The 22182-nt window shown below is 51.4% G+C and overlaps 1 protein-coding gene across 1 annotated transcript in view; it reads left to right on the plus strand.

The window, feature by feature from the left end:
* The window catches only part of MID2 (midline 2), a 321117-nt gene that overhangs the window by 288614 nt on the left and 10321 nt on the right, over positions 1–22182 (plus strand). Inside the window, exon 8 of the mRNA XM_039488713.1 lies at positions 9151–9358. Coding sequence (XP_039344647.1) covers positions 9151–9358 — 208 coding nt within the window. The remainder of the gene's footprint in view (positions 1–9150; positions 9359–22182) is intronic.

Below are 22182 nucleotides of genomic sequence, written 5' to 3' on the forward strand. Positions count from 1 at the left end.
AGGAAAACGGATAGGCGGTTGTAAAAGGGAGGGAACGGATCCTGGGTAATAACTGGTACGCCGTCTTCGGGCATGCCTTCAAAAGTTAGGCTTTGGCCCCATTCGTGGTTTAGAGGGACCCTGATTTTGGCCCCCTTGGGGTCCTGACTGATGCCTAAGACCTCCTCGGCCACGCCTGCTGGCAAAGTCCTGTCTTTGTCTAGGCGCAGGGTAAGGGCGGTGAGGCTGGGGACAGAAAGGTCAGCGCTGAGTCACCAGCGTGTGCATGCCGAGAGAGCGCATAGTGACCCTGCTGTCCTTTAGGCTTTGCAGCCTAGGGTCAGTTTTTTCGGAGAACAGGCCTTTGCCATCGAAGGGCAAGTCCTGTATAGTATGCTGCAGCTCCGGGGGAAGGCCCGACACCTGGAGACATGAAATGCGCCTCATGGCAACACCCGAGGCCAGAGTCCTGGCAGCGGAGTCAGCTGCATCCAATGAGGCCTGGAGGGAAGTTCTCGCCACTTTCTTCCCTTCTTCCAGGAGGGCAGCAAACTGTTGACGGGAGTCCTGAGGAACCAACTCCGTAAATTTGCCCACCGCCGCCCAGGTGTTGTAATTGTAGCGGCTAAGCAGGGCTTGCTGATTTGCTACGCGGAGTTCCAGGGCCCCTGCCGAGTACACCTTACGGCCCAGTAAGTCCATTCGCCTAGCCTCCTTCGATTTAGGGGCTGGTGCCTGCTGGCCATGGCGTCCCCTCTCATTGACGGACTGGACGACAAGGGAGCAGGGGGGAGGATGTACATATAGGTACTTGTACCCCCTGGAGGGTACCATGTACTTGCGTTCGACTCCCCTGCCCGCGGGCAAGATAGTGGCTGGAGACTGCCAGATGGTATCCGCATTGGCCTGGATCGTCCAAATGAATGGTAGGGCCACTCTAGTGGGGGCATCAGCTGACAGAATGTCTATGACCGGATCCTCTATCTCAGACTTCCTCCACTTGGAGGTTCATATTGAGTGCCACCCGTCTCAGGAGGTCCTGATGGGCCCTCACGTCGATTGGAGGAGGGCCCGAGGAGGATGTTCCTGCCACTGCCTCATCTGGGGAGGAGGAAGAAGAAAGGCCAGGGACAAGCGGGCCCTGTGTGGGCTCGTGCTCCTGGACGACCTCCTGTTCCGGTGGGATCTGGGAGTCCGGTGGCTGAACCAGGGCTTCCTCCGTACCGGTCGGAGGGGAACGGCTAACTGTCACCTCTGGCACCCAGTGCTCTGACGGAACAGAGCGAGATGGGATCACAGGTACGCCTTGGGCCTGGTGGTACGCCCAAGGTGTCCAGAATGCCCACTGATGGGGGCCAGGGTCCTGGGCCTGGGGCTCCTGGAAGACTCTGGTGGGCACATCCGAATCACGGTCCTGCGCGTATGAACTGCCCATGTGGGACAACACTGATGCAAGTCTGGATGGCCATGGAGCAGCTGAAAAGCCCTGGGCAGAGTCTCCCTCTCTAGCTGACGTTGCTCGACGCGGCACCGGGGATCGGTACTGGGAGGCATACCGGTACCGGGAGCGAGAACGGGACCTGCGACCGGAGTGGTGCCGGGAGGTCGATTGAGATCTTGAGGCTCGACGTCGGGAGTGGCTACGGGAGTCACGGCGCCTGGAGCGGTGCCGGGAGCTGGATCGGTGCCGAGTGTACCGGGCCGGTGAATGGGATGCTGACCGGTGCCGCGAGTACAACCGGTACCGAAATGGAGAACGGTGCCGGGACTGCGAGCGGCGTCGGGACCTGGATCGGTGACAGGACCGAGAACGTCTGCAGGACCGCAATCGTGAACGGTGCCGCTCTGCGGTGCCGACGGAGGGTGGTCTGATCAAGGCAGGCTTGCCGATCGACTGTATAACCCGCGCCGGCGGTGCCAGGGGTTGAGGCAGCGCAGACTCTGTCATTGCAATCAACTCCTGCGCCGTGGAAATTGTCTCCGTCTTGGAGGGAATAGTGAGCTCAACCACGGCTCGCACTGGGGAGCTTTCAGGCACCGGACTCGACGGCTCTTGTGTGGTCAGAATCGATGGTGCCAATATTGTCGGTGCCACAGCAGGTATCGGTGCCGGGCAGTCCAACTTAGTATAGCGCTCGGGCTGCGGAGCAGGTGGCTCGGACGCAGCAGGAGTCTTGTGCCTCTTCGCCCTCGGGGAGAAGGATTGGTGCCAAGCGGATGTCGGTGCCGGCGACGGCCGGTGCCGAGAGGCCTTGGTGGTACCGGCGCGATCCGGTGCCGAGGGAGCGCTTCTTGAAGACTGTCCAGCGCTCGGTGCCGAGGGCGGAGGAGTAAGAGCTGCCTCCATCAGGAACTGCTTGAGACGAAAGTCCCGCTCCTTTTTTGTTCTTGGCTTAAAGGCCTTACAAATGCGGCACTTATCTGTTAGGTGAGATTCCCTGAGGCACTTAAGACAGGAGTCGTGGGGATCTCTTGTCGGCATCGGCTTGTGACAGGCCGAGCACGGTTTGAAACCCGGTGAACCGGGCATAGGCCCCAGCACCGGGTGCGGGGAAGGGGATAATCCCCGAACCCCTCTGAACTATATACACTAACTATACTACAAACGAATAAAGTTAACTACAACTATATAAATCTGAACTATATACACAAGAATTAACGAGAGAACTACGAGTAGCTAGGGAAGTGGAGGTCAGCCTAGCCGCGCTCCACTGTTCCAACGACCGACACAGGCGGTAAGAAGGAACTGAGGGGCCGTTGGGTCGGCAGGGGTATATATTTGGTGCTATAGCGGCGTCACTCCAGGGGGCGACCCAGCCGACCCACCGACTGTCGCTAGGGTAAAAATCTTCCGACGAACGTGCACGTGGCGCGCGCACACCTAATTGGAATTGATATGAGCAAGCACTCGAAGAACTACACCTGCCAGCAGTCACCATGGCTGCTCAGGTGGACAGAGACATTAATGTCAATCTCCTCTGAAACATTTTGACATTTGTGATTCAAACATTTTCAGAACTTTGTGCTGCACATGAGGTTTCGATATTTCAGCTTTCATCCCCGTTCAGGATGCAAACACATGTTGAAATATTGGATGGAACATTCGGTCAGCTCTAGAACTGACTATTGTCAGGAGTTGGGATGTGGGGGAGGGGTTTTGGGTGTGTCTGCAGTGCAGCTGGGAGTGTGCTTCCCAGCACGGGCAGACGGACACGGGCTAGCTCTGTTTGAGCAAGCGTGCTAAAATAGTAGTGTAGCCGAGGATAGAACGGGCAGCAGCTCAGGGTGGCCATCTTAGTACAAACTTGCATGGATCCCCAGGTACATACACAGTCCCTTGCCCAGGCCACTGCTACCCCCAGCTACAGTGCTATTTTCAGAGCACTAGCTCAGGCAGAGCTAGCATATCTGTCTTCCATGCTGAGAAGCACACACCCAACTTCAGTGTAGATACACCTTTGAGGGATGTCTGTATTGCAGTTAGACTCCTAAGTCTGGCCCATGCCTGCTGACTTGGGCTCGCACGGCTCAGGCTAAGGGGCTGTTTCACTGCAGTGGAGATGTTCAGGATCCTGCTGCGGCCCAAGCTCTGAAACCCTCCCACCTCACAGGGTCCTAGAGCCCAGGCTCCAGCTTGATCCAGAATATCTATACCACAATGAAACAATCCCTTAGTTTGAGCCCTGCAAGCCCAAGTCAGCTGGCCCGGTATCTAACTGCAGTCTAGATATACCCTTAGGGATTCTGCTTGTGCTGGGTCCAGGGCCACCCAGAGGATTCAGGAGGCCTGGGGTCTTGCCGCCAAACTGCTGCTGAAGACCTGGCACTTCGGCGGTGGGTCCCAGGGTGTAAGGACCCCCTCTGTGGGTGTTCGGGGCACTTCGGTGGCGGGTCCCAGAGTGGAAGGATCCCCCGCCGCCGAATTGCCGCCGAAGACCCGGCACTTTGGCGGCGGGTCCCGGGGTGGAAGGACCCCCCACCGCAGGTCTTCGGGGCACTTCAGTGGCAGGGGGTCCTTGCATTCCCGGACCCGCCGCCAAATTGCCGCTGAAGACCTGGAGCGGAAGAAGCCCAGGCCCTGCGAGAGTTTTCCGGGGCCCCCGGAGCGAGTGAAGGACCCCGCTCCAGGGGCCTCAAAAAACTCTCGTGGGGGCCCCTGTGGGGCCTGGGGCAAATTGCCCCACTTGCCCCCCTATGGGCAGCCCTGGCTGGGTCACAGCAGGTACTGGGAACACCACTTGCCTCTCCCGGATAGCCTGGTGGGTGCAGATCAATGGAGATCGAAAGGGAGGCTATCCCTTTGGTGTATGCAGCCAGCCTTCTGCATGAGCCAGTCCAGATTGGCTAGCCCAGCTGCAGTGCCAACTCACCACTGCTGTTTGTGCAGAGAAGATTTATGGCGCCGGGTTACGTTCAGGGAAAGGATGGCTCATTATAGGCTGCTTATATTTCTCACCGCACAGTTCATCGCGAGCACAATAACCATCTCTCTCCTGCTGTCTGCCTGCTGTTGAAGCCCTCCAGTGCTATCAGTAGTGCCCATCTCCAGCTGCCATCCTTCCCATCCTTTCCTTGTCATCTGTGCTCAAGTTTGAAGCAAAAGAAAATGGCCTGCTTTCTAAACAGTGAAGAGATTCGTTAGCGAGCCTGTGTTTCAGTCTCTGGCTCCTCTGCCTCTTTCAGCCCGTTAGAGAGTATCATTAAAACTCTTGTTTTAACAACTCTGGCATTTTTACAGCAGCGCCCAGCCAGCATCTGAGCACCCTGCAGACAACGGACTTGCCCTTTCAGCACCCCTGTGAGCTACACAAGTGTTACTATCCATTCTATGGATGGGGACACTGAGGCACGGAGAGGGAAGTGAATAACCCAGGCTCACTCCACACGTCCATGGTAGAGCTGAGAACAGGGTCCAGGTCTCCTGAATGCCAGTCGCATGCTGTAATCACGCTCCCTATCTAGTGCCAATCACTGTCCAGATGCTATTGCTATAATAACCATGGGGCTGGGCCAAGCTGTTAGAATCTCAGTTTGGCTCTCAGGATGCATCTCAGGATGCATTCTGCCCCCTCCCGTGCTTCTCCCCAGCTAGCCATATTTTTGCTGTGCGTTTTCCCTTTAATCTCAGTGCTTAATGATCCACTGATCAGTTAATTCTGATTCCTGCAGCTCTGTGAAGGACCAGGGGCCCTCTGCTCTGGAGGACCTCAGGACTTAACTGGCAGGGCTGAGGTGCTGTGGAAATGCTGTATGTAAATCCAGGACTGGAGTAGCAGGGGGTTGGAGTGCTGTGACAGAGCTGCGTGTGTGAGGCCCATTGGGCTAGAACAGCAGGGGGGCTGCAGGTCAGGACTGAGGAGCTGACACATAGAAAAACATAAACTCTTGAGCAATAGTCAACATGGTTTCTGTAAAGGGAAATCGTGTCTTACTAATCTATTAGAGTTCTTTGAAGAGGTCAACAAACATGTGGACAAGGGGGATCTGGTAGACATAGTGTACTTAGATTTCCAGAAAGCCTTTGACAAGGTCCCTCACCAAAGGCTCTTACGTAAATTAAGCTGTCATGGGATAAAAGGGAAGGTCCTTTCATGGATTGAGAACTGGTTAAAGGACAGGGAACAAAGGGTAGGAATTAATGGTAAATTCTCAGAATGGAGAGGGGTAACTAGTGGTGTTCCCCAAGGGTCAGTCCTAGGACCAATCCTATTCAATTTATTCATAAATGATCTGGAGAAAGGGGTAAACAGTGAGGTGGCAAAGTTTGCAGATGACACTAAACTACTCAAGATAGTTAAGACCAAAGCAGATTGTGAAGAACTTCAAAAAGATCTCACAAAACTAAGTGATTGGGCAACAAAATGGCAAATGAAATTTAATGTGGATAAATGTAAAGTAATGCACATTGGAAAAAATAACCCCAACTATACATACAACATGATGGGGGCTAATTTAGCTACAACGAGTCAGGAAAAAGATCTTGGAGTTATCGTGGATAGTTCTCTGAAGATGTCCACGCAGTGTGCAGAGGCGGTCAAAAAAGCAAACAGGATGTTAGGAATAATTAAAAAGGGGATAGAGAATAAGACTGAGAATATATTATTGCCCTTGTATAAATCCATGGTACGCCCACATCTCGAATACTGTGTACAGATGTGGTCTCCTCACCTCAAAAAAGATATTCTAGCACTAGAAAAGGTTCAGAAAAGAGCAGCTAAAATGATTAGGGGTTTAGAGAGGGTCCCATATGAGGAAAGATTAAAGAGGCTAGGACTCTTCAGTTTGGAAAAGAGAAGACTAAGGGGGGACATGATAGAGGTATATAAAATCATGAGTGATGTTGAGAAAGTGGATAAGGAAAAGTTATTTACTTATTCCCATAATACAAGAACTAGGGGTCACCAAATGAAATTAATAGGCAGCAGGTTTAAAACAAATAAAAGGAAGTTCTTCTTCACGCAGTGCACAGTCAACTTGTGGAACTCCTTACCTGAGGAGGTTGTGAAGGCTAGGACTATAACAATGTTTAAAAGGGGACTGGATAAATTCATGGTGGCTAAGTCCATAAATGGCTATTAGCCAGGATGGGTAAGAATGGTGTCCCTAGCCTCTGTTCGTCAGAGGATGGAGATGGATGGCAGGAGAGAGATCACTTGATCATTGCCTGTTAGGTTCACTCCCTCAGGGGCACCTGGCATTGGCCACTGTCGGTAGACAGATACTGGGCTAGATGGACCTTTGGTCTGACCCGGTACGGCCTTTCTTATGTTCTTATGAGCTCAGCCAGCTGTGTTTGTGAGGCCTACTGGCTGGAATAAAGTGTCGGGGAGTGCAGGTCAGGACTGGGATTCTTTGGCCGAGTTGCCTACACCCTGGAGGTGGAGAGCCGGACTAGAACAGCAGGGGATGCTGAATGTCCAGCTTACAGTGCACTGGCAGAGCTGGCTGCACAGAGCCTACACACACTGCGCTTGGCCTCCTGCTGGGGAAATGTGCAGCGTCTGCCCACACAATACCTGACTCAAGGTGATGCTCTTAGGGGCTTGCTTTCCTGGGCAGTAAATTCACGCTGTTTTTTCTGAGGTGCAGTCTGGGTGATTGGTGCAAGCTGTTGTGGCTCAGGATGCTGCTGCATAGGTTGATAGCACAGGAATTCCCCAGCCCTCCAGATTCAAGGGCACTCGCTTTGCAAGAAACCTGTCTCCTGCACAAATGAAAGCCAGTCTCAGGAGCTGTCAGCTTGTGAGTTTGCCCTGCCATGAGGCTGTGCAGAGTCAGATGAGTTATTCCTTTTTTCCCGGTTCAGAATCTGATCCTGTTAATTTATAGCCAGGGCACCGTACCTTTCCCAGCAGAGCAAAGAACAGACGCTTTCAGAAAATCCTTAGCACTTATTGTTGTGCTGTTTCCCAGAAAAGACAATTGTGGATTGCTCCATGTTTCTCAGCGTGAGCAAGGCCAAATATTCCTTGGCTGTAATGAATCTTTAGAAGGGTTTTATCAAAGCGAGCAGGAGAGTGAGTGCGTGTCAATTAAGAAATAGTTTGTCATTCTGATGGCTGGTAACATGACAAAGGAATTTCAGTCGTGTTTCAAGCCAGCATTAAAAGACCTGCAGAGAACCCCTCAAAATCTGTTCCGTTGATTGAGAATGAAGTACTCTCTCCATCAGTGCATGTGCCACAGCGCTTGCTCTTTGATGCCACCAGATTGGGGAAGTATCAAGCTTAAGAGCACAGCCTGTGCAAATCCAGATTTCATTGTATGCCTTTGGTTTGTTTCTGTAACTAGAATGGTGTGTAAGGCACAGCCTGCGAGCAGAAGACACTGAGCTGAGACTTTCAGCTGGCAATAGAAAAAGTACTGAGAAACTAAGGGCATGTTTCCTGCAATGTATAATATACTGCAGGGAGTAAATGGCAACAGCTGGAAGTGGGTGTGTGGAGATTGGCTAGATACATCTGTGTTTCAGTGACATTATTGTACCAGTACTCAATGGTATATTTGCTTTTCAGTATGTTTGTATAATTTTCATTAATGCTAATAGAGCAGTGGTTTTCAGCCACACTTCCATTTGAAAAAAAATTGGGTTCCACAAATGAAAAAAGGTTGAAAACCCACTGTAATAGAGAATAGACCCTTTAACAAATTCAACCCACTTACCATGCTTGGATTTGGTTTCCACTGCTTTAGGGCATCCTTGGCTCCACTTCCATTATCTGCAACCAGCTCCCCATTTCTGTTAAAGGGCGTGTGTTTACTGCGGTAAGTCTGAACAATGTAACACAATTAGCCGAGGACTGAGAGTTCCCCGCCCAAACATCCCAGCTGGGATGATTATACAATACCATAGAACTCATCAGCTATCCAAAACCCTTCATGGATACATCTCAAAGTACTCACGTAGGAGGGGCAGCCTCCTTATCTGCCTTTTACAGTTGGGGAAGCTGAGGCATGGGGCGGTTAAGTGACTGCCCAAGGTCACCCAGTGAGTCTGTAGCAGAGCTGTTACCGAGCTCTCTTCAGTCCCAGTCCTGTGCCCTGTCCTCACTAAGGAGAAGCCATTTACAGACTTCAAGGAAAATGTAAAAACGGCCTCCATGCTATAGACCAGCAGTTTGGAGCAATGCTTGACTCCATTCTTAAGTGGCCAAGCTTTCATTCTCTTTTTAATTATTGCTTTTGTTCCAACTATAATTAGACTTATTTCTCTCTAGCAGAACTTCATAAACCTCTTCTGATTTCACCTCTGAGCTATTCCTCCCTTCGCTGCATTAGGTCGATGAAGATGAAATAAATTCACGAGGCCAGCACACCACCTAGCTCCTGCCTGTGTCCTGTTGTGATGACTTACATGGGATTCAAGTGATGCATGGGCCGTGTTAGTATTAGAGGGACCTTTTGCTCTGGAATCAGCTTTTGACAGTATATTAGTGAGGCATGTGGTTGAGCCTTGTCCTGCCAGCGGGGGGCAGCCTGGAGCGTGCCAAGAGTACACAGTACTTTCTATGAATGCTCTGGTATGTGGTTGGAAGGACCAGGTACACTGGCTGATACCCTGTCTCACATCCCATGGCTTCGTGTAACAGGCAGAAGAGAGGCGATTCAGGGTTCAGCCTGCGTGACAGGGAAGAAGACACACTAACCATTGGTATTTCTGTCTCCTTTCAGGTCAGCCCTTTAAGTTGGATCCCAAGATGGCTCACAAGAAGCTGAAGCTCTCCAATGATGGGCTGCAGATGGAAAAAGATGAGAGCTCCTTGAAAAAGAGCCACACGCCTGAGAGGTTCAGCGGCACTGGGTGCTACGGAGCAGCAGGCAACATATTCATTGACAGTGGGTGCCATTACTGGGAAGTGATGGTGGGATCTTCAACCTGGTAAGCAGATCTGCCAGGAAGTGCTCTGTTCTCTCCCCCCTTGGTCCCTGCCCTGAAACTGACTGTGAGACAGTGTAATGAAAGGACAGTCCCTTTATAGGGCTGTGTCACGAACAGAGGGGTGGCTGGTGCTTTCCCTACCTGCTTTCTCACTGCTCAGGGAGCTGTAACTGCAGACTGATGCCAACTGTGAAGTGAGACTCTGCAGTAACCCTCCCACAGGCTCTTGGGTCAAATCTGCTCAGGTTCCATGGTGCAGTGTAGAAATAGCTGGTGCTGTGAACTCCCGCCAGGACATGAACCCCAGCTCGGTGTGTTCTGCCTGACATCAGCCCTAGTCACGGAGGTCCTCCCATAAGATCTCCGCTGGCCGTTTCACAGAAGACACACAAGGCTGGACTCCAGCTTGCTGGTCCATAGCCCTGCAGGCTCCTCAGGACTCATGGGCTAAAGCTCATGTGTCTTAATGAAGTCTGTGGCTCTGCCTCAGCTCTGAGGGGTAAGAAGTTGCTGGTGGGCCAGCCCTAGACATGTGGCCACTGCAGGAGTGTTACCTGAGGCCAGAGTGTTTACTCAGGGTGACTGGGACCTGCTGCTGTTTGGGTTCCCCTTTCATGGGTTCTGTAACAGGACCTGAGTTTTCCTTAGTGTGGCCCCTGGAGGATTAATGTCTCATTCCTCCTCATCTTGACAGTCACGTGTAATGGCAGGCCCAGCCCTGCCATCTGTAGAGGTTGTCTATGTCTCAAGGGGCCCTCAGAAAGTTTTGCTGGCTCCAGCATGTGTGACATTTCCTTGCGTGCTGTGTAAATTCACAGATTTGTACCCCAGCCTGGACCCTTCCTGGCACTCCATCATGGAAACATTCTGCTGTTCAAGGGACCTTGGGGCACTCCGCAGCAATAGATCACGTTCCCCATGTCTAGTGCCCCAGCCTCTCCTTCTGAACAAGGCTCAGGAGTGCCGCGGCTTAACACAAGTGGTGTCACAGGTGCTGTGTGTGACAGACAATGCAGCACTGGGAATTTCAGGCCAGGAGAGAAGAGCATCATTCCTAGGCGGCAGCACTGGTGAAATTCAGGGTAATAGCATCACTGGGGACGTTAAAATAATGTAGACTGGAGTGCCTACCCTGGGCAGTGGCAGCCTGGACAGCAGGGGTTGGTTTGCTATTCCGCAGGTTTTCTCTGTCCCCACGGTCTCCTCCGGGGCCTTACAGAAATGAAACAGACACCATTACAAAGTTAGAATCTGGAAGGTCAGTGGTGGATGAAGGGAGAGAAATGAACGTGTCAGGCCCACAAGACCAGAGATCATAGAATCATAGAATATCAGGGTTGAAAGAGACCTTAGGAGGTCATCTAGTCCAACCCCCTGCTCAAAGCAGGACCAAACCCAACTAAATCATCCCAGCCAGGCTTTGTCAAGCCTGACCTTAAAAACCTCTAAGGAAGGAGATTCCACCACCTGCCTAGGTAACCCATTCCAGTGCTTCACCACCCTACTAGTGAAAAAGTTTTTCCTAATATCCAACCTAAACCTCCCCCTCTGCAACTTAAGACCATTACTCCTTGTTCTGCCATCTGCTACCACTGAGAACAGTCTAGATCCATCCTCTTTGGAACCCCCTTTCAGGTAGTTGAAAGCAGCTATCAAATCCCCCCCTCATTCTTTTCTTCTGCAGACTAAATAATCCCATAATCCTCTCCTCATAAATCATGTGCTCCAGTCCCCTAATCATTTTTGTTGCCATCTGCTGGACTCTTTCCAATTTTTCCCCATCCTTCTTGTGGTGTGGGGCCCAGAACTGAACAAAGTACTCCAGATGAGGCCTCACTAATGTTGAATAGAGGAGAATGATCATGTCCCTCAATCTGCTGGCAATGTTCCTACTTATACAGCCCAAAATGCCATTAGCCTTCTTGGCAACAAGGGCACACTGTCGACTCATATCCAGCTTCTCGTCCACTGTACCCCCTAGGTCCTTTTCTGCAGAACTGCTGCCTAGCCACTCGGTCCCTAGTCTGTAGCAGTGCATGGGATTCTTCTGTCCTAAGTGCAGGACATTGCACTCTTCCTTGTTGAACCTCATCAAATTTATTTTGGCCCAATCCTCTAATTTGTCTAGGTCCCTAGACCTAGTTCCTCCCAGTTTAGTGTCATCTGCAAACTTGCTGAGGGTGCAATCCATGCCATCCTCCAGATCATTAATGAAGATATTGAACAAAACCGGCCCCAGGACTGACCCTTTGGGTACTCCGCTTGATACTGGCTGCCAACTAGACATGGAGCCATTGATCACTGCCCGTTGATCTAGCCAGCTTTCTATCCACCTTATTGTCCATTCATCCAGCCCATACTTCATTAACTTGCTGGCAAGAATACTGTGGGAGACCATATCAAAAGTTTTGCTAAGGTCAAGGAATAACACGTCCACTGCTTTCCCCTCATCCACAGAGCCAATTATCTCATCATAGAAGGCAATTAGGTTAGTCAGGCATGAATTGCCCTTGGTGAATCCATGCTGACTTTTCCTGGTCACTTTCCTCTCCTTGAAGTGCATCAGAATTGATTCCTTGAGGACCTGTTCCATGATTTTTCCAAGAACTGAAGTGAGGTTGACTGGCTATAGTTCCCCAGATCCTCCTCCTTCCCTTTTTTAAAGATGGACACTACATTAGCCTTTTTCGAGTCATCCGGGACCTCTCACGATTGCCATGAGTTTTCAAAGATAATGGCCAATTGCTCTGCAAACACATCCGCCAACTCCTTTAGCACCCTCAGATACAGTGCATCCAGCCCCATGGACTTGTGCTCGTCCAGCTTTTCTAAATAGTCCTGAACCACTTCTTTCTCCACAGATGGTTGGTCACCTCCTCCCCATACTGTGCTGCCCAGTGCAGTAGTCTGGGAACTGACCTTGTTCGTGAAGACAGAGGCAAAAAAAGCATTGAGTATGTTAGCTTTTTTCGCATCCTCTGTCACTAGGTTGCCTCCCCCATTCAGTAACGGGCCCACACTTTCCTTGACCTTCTTCTTGTTGCTAACACACCTGAAGAAACCCTTCTTGTTACTCTTAACATCCCTTTGCTAGATGCAACTCCAAGTGTGGTTTGTCCTTCCTGATTTCACTCCTGCATGCCTGAGCAATATTTTTATACTCCTCCCTGGTCATTTGTCCAATCTTCCACTTCTTGTAAGCTTCTTTTTTGTGTTTAAGATCAGCAAGGATTCCACTCTTAAGCCAAGCTGGTCGCCTGTCATATTTACTATTCTTTCTATACATCAGGATGGTTTGTTCCTGCAGCCTCAATAAGGATTCATTAAAATACAGCCAGCTCTCCTTTATTCTCCCGGGGGATCCTGCCCATCAGTTCCCTGAGGGAGTCAACGTCTGCTTTTCTGAAGTCCAGGGTCCATATTCTGCTGATCTCCTTTCTTCCTTGTGTCAGGATTCTGAACTTGACCATCTCCTAGTCACTGCCTCCCCCATCCACTTTTGCTTCCCCTACTAATTCTTCCCTGTTTGTGAGCAGCAGGTCAAGAAGAGCTCTGCCCCTAGTTGGTTCCTCCAGCACTTGCACCAGAAAATTGTCCCCTACACTTTCCAAAAACTTCCTGGATTGTCTGTGCACCACTGTATTGCTGTCCCAGCAGATATCGTGTTGATTGAAGTCCCCCATGAGAACCAGGGAGATGTTTTCCAGGGAGATCTGAGAAGAACTTGGGAGTCAATGACAGGTCCCTGCATGTCTGGGGTAGCTCACAGTTCCTCCTGTGGCCCACGCTGGACAGACACACAGTGGTCCCAGCATAAGCAGGGTCTGAGCAATGGAGTGCAAGCATGATAGCCACCCTCTTGGCTGGCTCCCCAGGGATTGAACCAGGGACCTCCAGGCTAACAGCCTGAGCTAGAGAGCCCAGGCTCCCGAGGAGGGGGATTGGAACAATTCATCTCCTCTGCAGATCGGCCTTAGGGGGACCTGTCACACACAGGGGCGGCTCTAGGCACCAGCAAAACAAGCTGGTGCCTAGGGCGGCAAAATCTAGGGGGTGGCAAAAGGCTGGGGCCCCAGCTCATCCTGCTGCTGCGAGCCGAGGAGCGGCCCGTCCCCTGCAGCCGGGGGGGGGCGGCAGGCTGGGCCGGCGGACCTGCCGCAGTCATGCCTGCGGGAGGTCCACCGGAGCCCCGGGACGACTGGACCTGCTGCAGGCATGACTGCGGAGGGGGCGCTTGTCCCACGGCTCGGCTGGACCTCCCGCAGGCATGACTGCGGAGCCGCCGGACCCGCGAACCGTCCGCAGCCGCGGGAGGTCCAGCCGAGCCACGCGGGACCAGCAGTCCCTCTGCAGTCATGCCCGCGGGAGGTCCGCTGCTCCCGCGGCTCTGGGGCGCCTCCCGCGCATGACTGCTTGGGGCGGCCAAAAAGGTAGAGCCGCCCCTGGTCTCACACACTCACTAGCGGACTACGTAAGTGGCGATCATGATGCCACAGCTAATGTACTGTGGAATGGCACAATCTAGCGGGGAAAATGTGTAATCAGAACAAAGTCTCCTGGCACCGTCCGTCATACAACTCCAAGGACTTCCCTATGGCAGCTGGGTATTGTTAATCCCCATTGCAGCATGGATGGGGGTGGAGGGCACAGAGAGTGGAAGCGGCTTGCCGGCGGTCACCCTGCTGAATTGGGAGGAGACCCCAGAAGTTCTGAATTCTAGTGCTCTTCTGTCTTGGTGGAACCCTCTGAACAGCTGGAGCACTCACCGTGCCCCTGGCTGGGATCTCTGGGTCCAGGAGGACAGCCAGGCTGAGGAACCACCAGTACAGGAGTGTGGCAGAGTGTAGCGACATCACTAATGGGGAAGCACCATCAGGAGGGGCAGGTGCCGGGTTATGCTGCCAGCAAAGAGGAAATAAGAAGTGCGGGGAGTAGGTAACGCAGGTGGGGAGTCTAGTGTTGCTGGGGAGAGTCATGGAGCCAAAGGTGCAGGAAGGAGGGCTGGAGGGTATCAATGTGGTGGGAAGTGTAGGGCTGACCAAGATACTTGGCAGAAGGGCACCAAGGTCTGTGGTAGGGCAGGAATCAGGGACTGGACTGACTAGGGGAGCAAAGATGGGAGGCGTGGGCAGGAATCTCCCTCTGCTGCTGCCCTGTGTAGGATGGACAGAGCGACATGTGCTGTGCCATGCTGCAGGCAGAGGGTTGGTAAGGAGTCAAGCTTTAGCCCTTCAGGATCCCCCTCCCCCAAAGGTCCGCCTCAAGGCCAAGCTCGGAATGTGGAATTCACTGTGGAGGCTGTAATTGCCTGGGATGATTATTTTATGTGACACTTTAAATGTATGCAGCCCAGTAAAAGGGTGTTTGCTTTGCTTGGTTCCCTGGGATCTGCAGCTGGTGAGTTGGTGCTGAAAGTGGGAGAATGTTTGCTGCTCTGCGTTTGCAGTGAGCTGTCATCCCAGCATTCAGAAGCATGGGCTTGGTTTATCTTGGGGTTGGAGTGAACATCCCCTCAAGCCTGGGCTGAGGTGGCCAGCTGCACCGAGGCACTGGTCCTGCTCCCACTGAAGTCAGTAGCAACTCCCAGTCCCACTGAGTTGTGCAGGGCCAGGAGCAGGCCGGAGTGGAGTGGGAGTGTAGTGTGTTCATGCCTGGGTTGGCACATGAACAGATTCTCCATTGCCCTGCAGCCTGTGGAGGGCCGGCTCCAGACCCCAGCGCGCCAAGCGTGTGCTTGGGGCGGCATTTTGCCGGCAGGCGGCTCCGGCGGACCTTCCACACTCATGCCTGCGGGAGGTCCACCGCAGCCGCGGGACCAGTGGACCTCCCGCAGGCATGACTGCGGAGGGTTCGCTGATCCCGCGGCTCGGGTGGACCTCCCGCAGGCATGCCAGCGGATGCTCCACCGGAGCCGCGGGACCAGCGGAACCTCTGCAGGCACGTCTGCAAGAGGTCCCCCGGAGCCGCGGGACCGGCGACCGCCAGAGCGCGCCCCGCGGCACGCCGCCCTGCTTGGGGCGGCGGGATTCCTAGAGCCACCCCTGAGCCTGTGGAGTCTTTTCTGCCCGTGCATGGTGGGTTTAAAACACTGCTATTATAATGGAGTGGTGTCTTGCACTCACTGGCCATGGCCAGAAATGGCTGCAGGGTTGGGGACAAATGCCTAACCTACCCAGCGAGTTCAGCATCTCGTCAGATGAAGCCATCTGACCAGCCTCAGAACTAACCTGGAGAATATGCAAGGCAGCATTGCCCACTTCTCCTAGCTCTTTCCAGCATCTGTTGGGAGAAGCAGAGCCTGTCATGCCCCTAGCACAGTGTAGGACGGGGAGCTGCAGAGCAGCGTAGAGGGGAGGCTTGGCAATTTGATTTGTAAGTTCTTTCACAGGAAGCTGAATTTTATTAGGGGCTGTGCCTTAGAAATGAATCAATTCCAAGAGTTGGTTTCTCGATGACTGAGTCATTCAGTCCCTGTAGCTGAAGAAATTAATTTAAAATATACAGCAGTTCTATGGGTTTTTTACACAGCCATGTTAAAGCGCTGCCAAGGCAGCACTTTAACGTTGCTAGTGAAGAAATACCCATAGAAACTTACAGCACTGATCAAAGGCACAGCAGGGCCTGCAGCTTTCTGCAGCCTTCAATAAATACTCCATCTCCCCTCCGCTCAGTCCCCACCCAAAAACCCAATCAAACGCCATCCCCCAAGCAAACACATCTCTTTGTCCCATCACTTCATTGTCACAAAAGACAGGATTAGATTTGGTGCAAATGATTTGCTGATTTGCAGGGCTTCTCAGTGTGAAGACAGCTGTGTCAGACTCCCTTCTCTTCCCCACGGCTGAACACAGCCAGCATTCCCTGCCTCTGTCAAGGACCGAGAGGTGCCAGCTTGTGCTGGCAGAAGCAAATCAAAAAGTGATAGAAGGAAATGAAATGGCTCTTTGGTGGCCAAAGCTTCAACTGGCAGGTTCGTTAATGACGGCCTGAGGGAAATGCCTGCAGTCCGTGACATTCCTGCTTCGGTGCTTTCTCCGGCTGCTATTTCTTGGACAAAACTCCTAGCCTGTACAGTTCACCTGCTAGCTCCCAGGCTGGAATATAATTAGGAACCCACCAGCTCTTCAAATGCTTCAGGGTCAAGGCTCTCCTGATGGGGCAAAAATAATCAGATGCTTCTCCTTTCTCTGCCTTTAGAAGATAGAGAGGAGTTGAGACAAAAGTGCCCTTTCAGGAAGAATAATACAACCCAGCTACAAGTGTATGCTCCGTTCTTTGGGTACTTTAACTTTTTGATTTGTGCATGAATAGCCAAGCAAGGTTCAGATCTTCCAGACATTGCTGAGACCCACCATCACATCTCTCACTAATTCCTATTCAAGCCTTGTGGAGAAATACAACTGCTCTTTCATGAACAGGCTGCCAGCTGACCTAGCCTCAAGAATGGGTGTTTGGCTATTCATGCATTCCTTCCATTCTATTCCTGCATGTTTTTCCCCTGTCCTTCCTCCCACATTTTAGGGTAGTGTATGTAGTGGGATGAGTGTTGGGTTATATTGGAGAAAACCTAATAGCGATGTATTTAAGGCTTCAATAGTGGCAAAAGCCTTGAAACCTCAAAGTACTCCCCCTTGAGGGTACTTATCAGGCCCTCATTACCACAGTACACCAGCCCCTGACTCTCTTGTAAGGTATTGCCCCTCACAGCACCAACTATTTTAAAATCAGAGAACTGAGGTGTGGAGAGCTAAGGTTTTGCCCAGGATCACACAGAGAACTGGGACAGAGCAGGGAATCAAACCTGAGTTTTCCAGGTCTTAAGCTAATGCTCTAACCACTGAGTCATCCTTCCTCACTTTTCAGAAATCTTTTTTGAAACAGATCTCAAACACAGGTGTGGGCTTACAGGGCTGTGCTAGTGATGAGAGAAACTAGCCAGCTGTTCTGCACAAAAATGTGTCTCCAGATTATTAACAAAAATCAAGAGCTGCATATTAGTCACATCAGGTTTATCTTTGTATGTAAAATGTATGGCTAGGAATATGAGCCACATACCTGCAGTATGTTACCTCTGTTTTAAATAACATGGCAGGAGATCAGCCTTTTAACATGTCACATGTATTCTAAAGTATCCAAATATACTGACCCCGTAATGCAGAGTTACACAAGAAGCCAGTCTAGTTGGGGACAGATCATTCTCTCTGTTTGATGAGCAGAAGCAGCCCTGGGATTAGTCTCCCTTTAAGAGAACAAGTGCATTTTTCTGGCACTGCTGAAGTGGCAGCTGGCTCCTGGATGCTGCAGGCCACATGAGGCACAGCAAGGCTGGCAAGTGAAAGGATGGGGTGGGGGAGTGTACATGGATGTGTGTCCTCCTGCCCCATGGCTTGGCAACCACTTTTCAATCAGCAGCATTCCAGACTGTGTCAGGCTATAGGAATGCTGCAGAATCAGATTAATTTATAGCTGCTTTTTCTGCAGAGGTGCACACACAGCATGCACTTTGGCCTCATTAGGTTCATACCTGGTGGAGACACATGCACTTCTGACTCCCAGGGTATGCACAGGCATCACTGAGGCAGAACTGGATCCAGCATGCTTGGGTTTCATTGCCTTTGAACATGTGCATTAGGGAGCTGGAAGGGTCAAGCTGTATGGATGACAATTCAAATATGCCCACAGCAAGGTTAATGAGATTTGAACAAAAGAGAAAAATCCATCACAGAAGGAAATCTTGCATGTAAATAATATCTTCTCCTTGTCAGAATGCATCCTCCCTTCTGCTCTAGGACAGTGGTTTTCAAACTTTTTTTTTCTGGGGACCCAGTTGAAGGAAATGTCTGGGGCAGAGGGTTGGGGTCCAGGGGTGGGGCTGAAAATAAGGGGTTTGGGGTGTGGTAGGGGACCCTGGGTAGGGGTTGGGGTGTGGGAGGTTTCAGGGCTCTGGGCTCAGGGTGCAGTTTCTGGGGTGAGGCTGGGGATAAGAGGTTTGGGTGCAGGAAGGGGTTCCAGGTTTGGGGGGAGCTCGGGGCTGGGGCAGGGGGTTGGGGTGTGGGACAGGGGTCGGGGCTCTGGGCTGGGGGTGCAGGCTCTGGGGTGGGGCCAGAGATGAGGGATTTAGGATGCAGGAAAGGGTTCCAGGTTGGGGGAGAGCTCAGAGCTGGGGCAGTGGATTGGGGCACCAGGTTGGGGTGTGGACTTTCCTCTGGCAGCTCCTGGTCAGCAGCGTAGCCAGGGTGCAGAGTCAGACTTCCCACCTGTCCTGGCACCGTGGACTGCGCTGTGCCCCAGAAGCAGCCAGCAGCAGGTCCGGCTCCTAGGCAGAGGTGCGCAAGCAGCTTTCCACGACTCTCGCCCACAGGCATTGTGTCCCCCTCCCCAGTTCCCATTGGCCAGTTCCCTGCCTAGAAGCTGGACCCACAGCTGGCTGCTTCCGGGGCACAGCACAGTGTCAAAACAGATAGGCACTACCCTGCCCTAGTTGAGCAGCACCGCCAACGGGACTTTTAACATCACGATTGGCAGTGCTGACCAGAGTGACCCAGTGCCTGACATGCTGCAACCCAGTACAGGGTTGCGACCCGAACTTTGAAAACTGCTGCTCTAGAACATTAAAAGGCCAAGTAAATGGCGTTAAAAGGGTTCTGGTTTTAGGGTTACACTAATAAAAATCCAGGTAAAGCAGAAACAGAATCATAGAAAAATAGGACTAAGAGGTCATCTAGCCCAGCCTTCTGCCCAGAGGTGGGACCAAGTAAATCTAGACCATCCCTCGCAGGTGTTTGTCCATCCTGTTCTTAAAAACCTCCAGTGACGGGGATTCTCCAGCCTCCCTTGGAAGCCTGTTCCAGAGTTTAACTGCCCCCACAGTTAGAAAGTTTTTATTTTCTTAAGACTAAACATGCCCAGTTTTTTTAATCTTTCCTCACAGGTCAGGTTTTCCAAACCTTTCATTTTTGTTGCTCTCCTCTGGACTCTCTTTGTTTGTTCCCATCTTTCCTGAAATGTGGTGCCCAGAACTGGACACAGTACTCCAGCTGAGGCCACAGCAGTGCCGAGCAGGACAATTACCTCCTGTTTCTTACATATGACACTCCTGTTAATACACCGCAGAATTATATTGGCCTTTTTCACAACTTAATCTCATTGTTGACTCAGATTCATATTTGTGACCCAGTATAACCCCCAGATCCTTTTCAGCAGTACTACCTCCTAGCCAGTGTTCCCTGTTTAGTAGTTGTGCATTTGATTTTTCCTTCCTACGTGTAGTACTTTCCACTTATCATTATTGAATTTCGTCTTGTTGATTTCAGACCAAATGTCCAATTTGTCAAGGTCATTTTAAATTCTAATCCTGTTTTCCAAAGTGCTTGCTGCCCCTCACAGCTTGGTGTCATCTGCAATTTGAATAAGCATACTCTCCACTCCATTATGCACCTCATTAATGAAAATACACCGCTACCTCGATATAACGCCACCCAATATAACACGAATTGGGATATAACGCGGTAAAGCAGTGTTCTGGGGGGCGGGGCTGCGCATTCCAGTGGATCAAAGCAAGTTCAATATAACACGGTTTCACCTATAATGCGGTAAGCTTTTTTTGGCTCCCAAGGACAGCGTTATATCGAAGTAGAGGTGTATTGAACAGTACCGGATCCAGGATAGACCCTCTGGGACCCCACAAGCCACACCCTCCCAGTTTGACCATTGATAATGACTTCTGAGTTCTGGCTTCCAACCAGTTGTGCTCCCACTTCATAGTAATTTTATCTAGACAACATTTCCCTAGTTTGTTTATGAGCATGCCATGTGGGACTGTATCCAAAGCATTACTAAAATCAAGATGTATCATGTCTATTGGTTTCTCCCTCTCCCCCGCAATCCACTAGGCCAGTAACCCTGTCAAAGAAGGAAATTAGGTTGGTTTAGTAGGATTTGTTTTTGACAAATCCATTCTGGCTATTCCTTATAACCCAGCTATTCTGCAGGTGCTCACAAACTGATTGTTTAATCAGTGGAGGTGCTTATAAAATAGACCTACCAAATGGACCCTGGACCATGGCCTGTTTTCAGAAGGGGCCTGTAAGGCCAAAGATCCCTTGATGTCCACTCAGACTCAGCACCAGGCCCACACAGATTCAGAAGGCTAGCAACATACATATCAGGAAGGGGGGCCCATGGCTAAACATTGTTAAACACCCATTTTGATTCCTAAAATTAGCTGTAAATTTGCCCAAAAAGAAACCCACTTACATCAGAAAGCTCCCAAGCCAATGTACTGTTAGTGCCAGTATAGGGCATGTGCCATGAGCTGGGGAAGCCTGCCAGTGTGTGTTGAAGTGTTAGAGCATTCGATAGTGCTTTCCTCATGTATCAGTGTGTGCCAGGCAGCACATGAGCAGTGCTAATGCAAGTGTCGGGTTTTGGCTGCAAGCCAGACTTGTGTTACACATAAAGTCCAATCATGGCCTAGGTTGGGGGTGTTTGTATAACTTTCCTAGAATCCAGCATTTCCTCTCTAATGGCTGGAAATCTGGGAAAAGATATTAACCGCAGTGATAGCTAGAGATTTCCTGGGAGAGTAAGCAGGCTAGCCTGTGCCTTTGGGATAGAATGTCATAAGTTTTAGCCCCAGGGTGCATAGAGTTCTACAATCTGCTACTGCATGAGTATGCTGGCAGATGGTAAAGGGCTCAGACAGCAAGACAGAGCCCTCAGACTTGAGAATATCAGTCAGTTGAACCAGAACAGTAACGTTGCATATTGTATAAGAACATTGCCACTGTGAAAAGGCATATGCCCCAAATATTGTGTGTCCCAGTTTCTGCAACATTAAAAGCAAGGTAACACTCTACTTCTGGAGTATTTCTTTCTTTCTGTTGCTTTCGTTACTACATGATTAACAGAAGCTGTTTTTTAGAAATTAATTATTACAAGGTAGAGATGTGTACATACGACTTAAAAATATGTAAGAGACCTTCCTGCAAGCCTCAGAGGTGGGTGCATGTGTGTTTGTCATATTAGAGCTGTGAGTTCTATTCCTAGCTTGTATCACTTCTCAAGTAGGTAGGAGACCTTGCTCAGAAATAAGGACTGTGATGGGCATAGGTGCCAACTTTCTCCAGTGCTGGTAGGTGCTCGTGCCCCCGCCCACCCCTGGCCCTGCCCCGACTCCACCCTTTCCCCACCCCTGGCCCCGCCCCCATTCCAACCCCTTCCCCGCCCCAGCTCCGCCCCCTCCCTGCCCCTATTGGACCCCTTCCCCAAATCCCCGCCCCAGCCCCACCTCTTCCCCCAGCATGCTGTGTTCCCCCTCTTCCCCCTCCCAAGCGCTGGGAGTGAGGGGGAAGAAGCAGGATGCGGCGGTGTGCTCGCAGAGGAGGTGGAGGCAGAGGTGAGCTGGAGTAGGGGGGTACCTTGATGTGGGAAAAGCAGCAGTTGCAGGAGGAGGATCCAGACTCATTGTCATCCATCCCATTCAGAGCAGTTTTGTGTAACTAACATACTGAAGTGAGGTTCCGGGCTGGTGCCTGTGCATTGCTAATGGAATGTTTAGGGTTTGGCAGCAAACAAAGAATCAGCTGTACTTAGCAAAACCACCCAGGACAGGGGTGGGCAAACTATGGCCTGGCCCGTGAGCCGTTTTAAGCAGGCCTGTGAGCCACATCACGCGGCTGGGTCCCCCTCCGGCCGGGGCCCAGGGTCAGGGCTGCACCATGCAGCTCAGCACCGCTCTGGCCGGGGCACAGGGTCAGGGGCCGCACCACGCAGCTCCTGGAAGCCGCAGCATGGTCCCGCTCCAGCTCCTACGTGCTCCAATG

Source organism: Mauremys reevesii, linkage group 9 (genome assembly GCF_016161935.1).
Source record: "Mauremys reevesii isolate NIE-2019 linkage group 9, ASM1616193v1, whole genome shotgun sequence".
NCBI lineage: Eukaryota > Metazoa > Chordata > Testudines > Geoemydidae > Mauremys > Mauremys reevesii.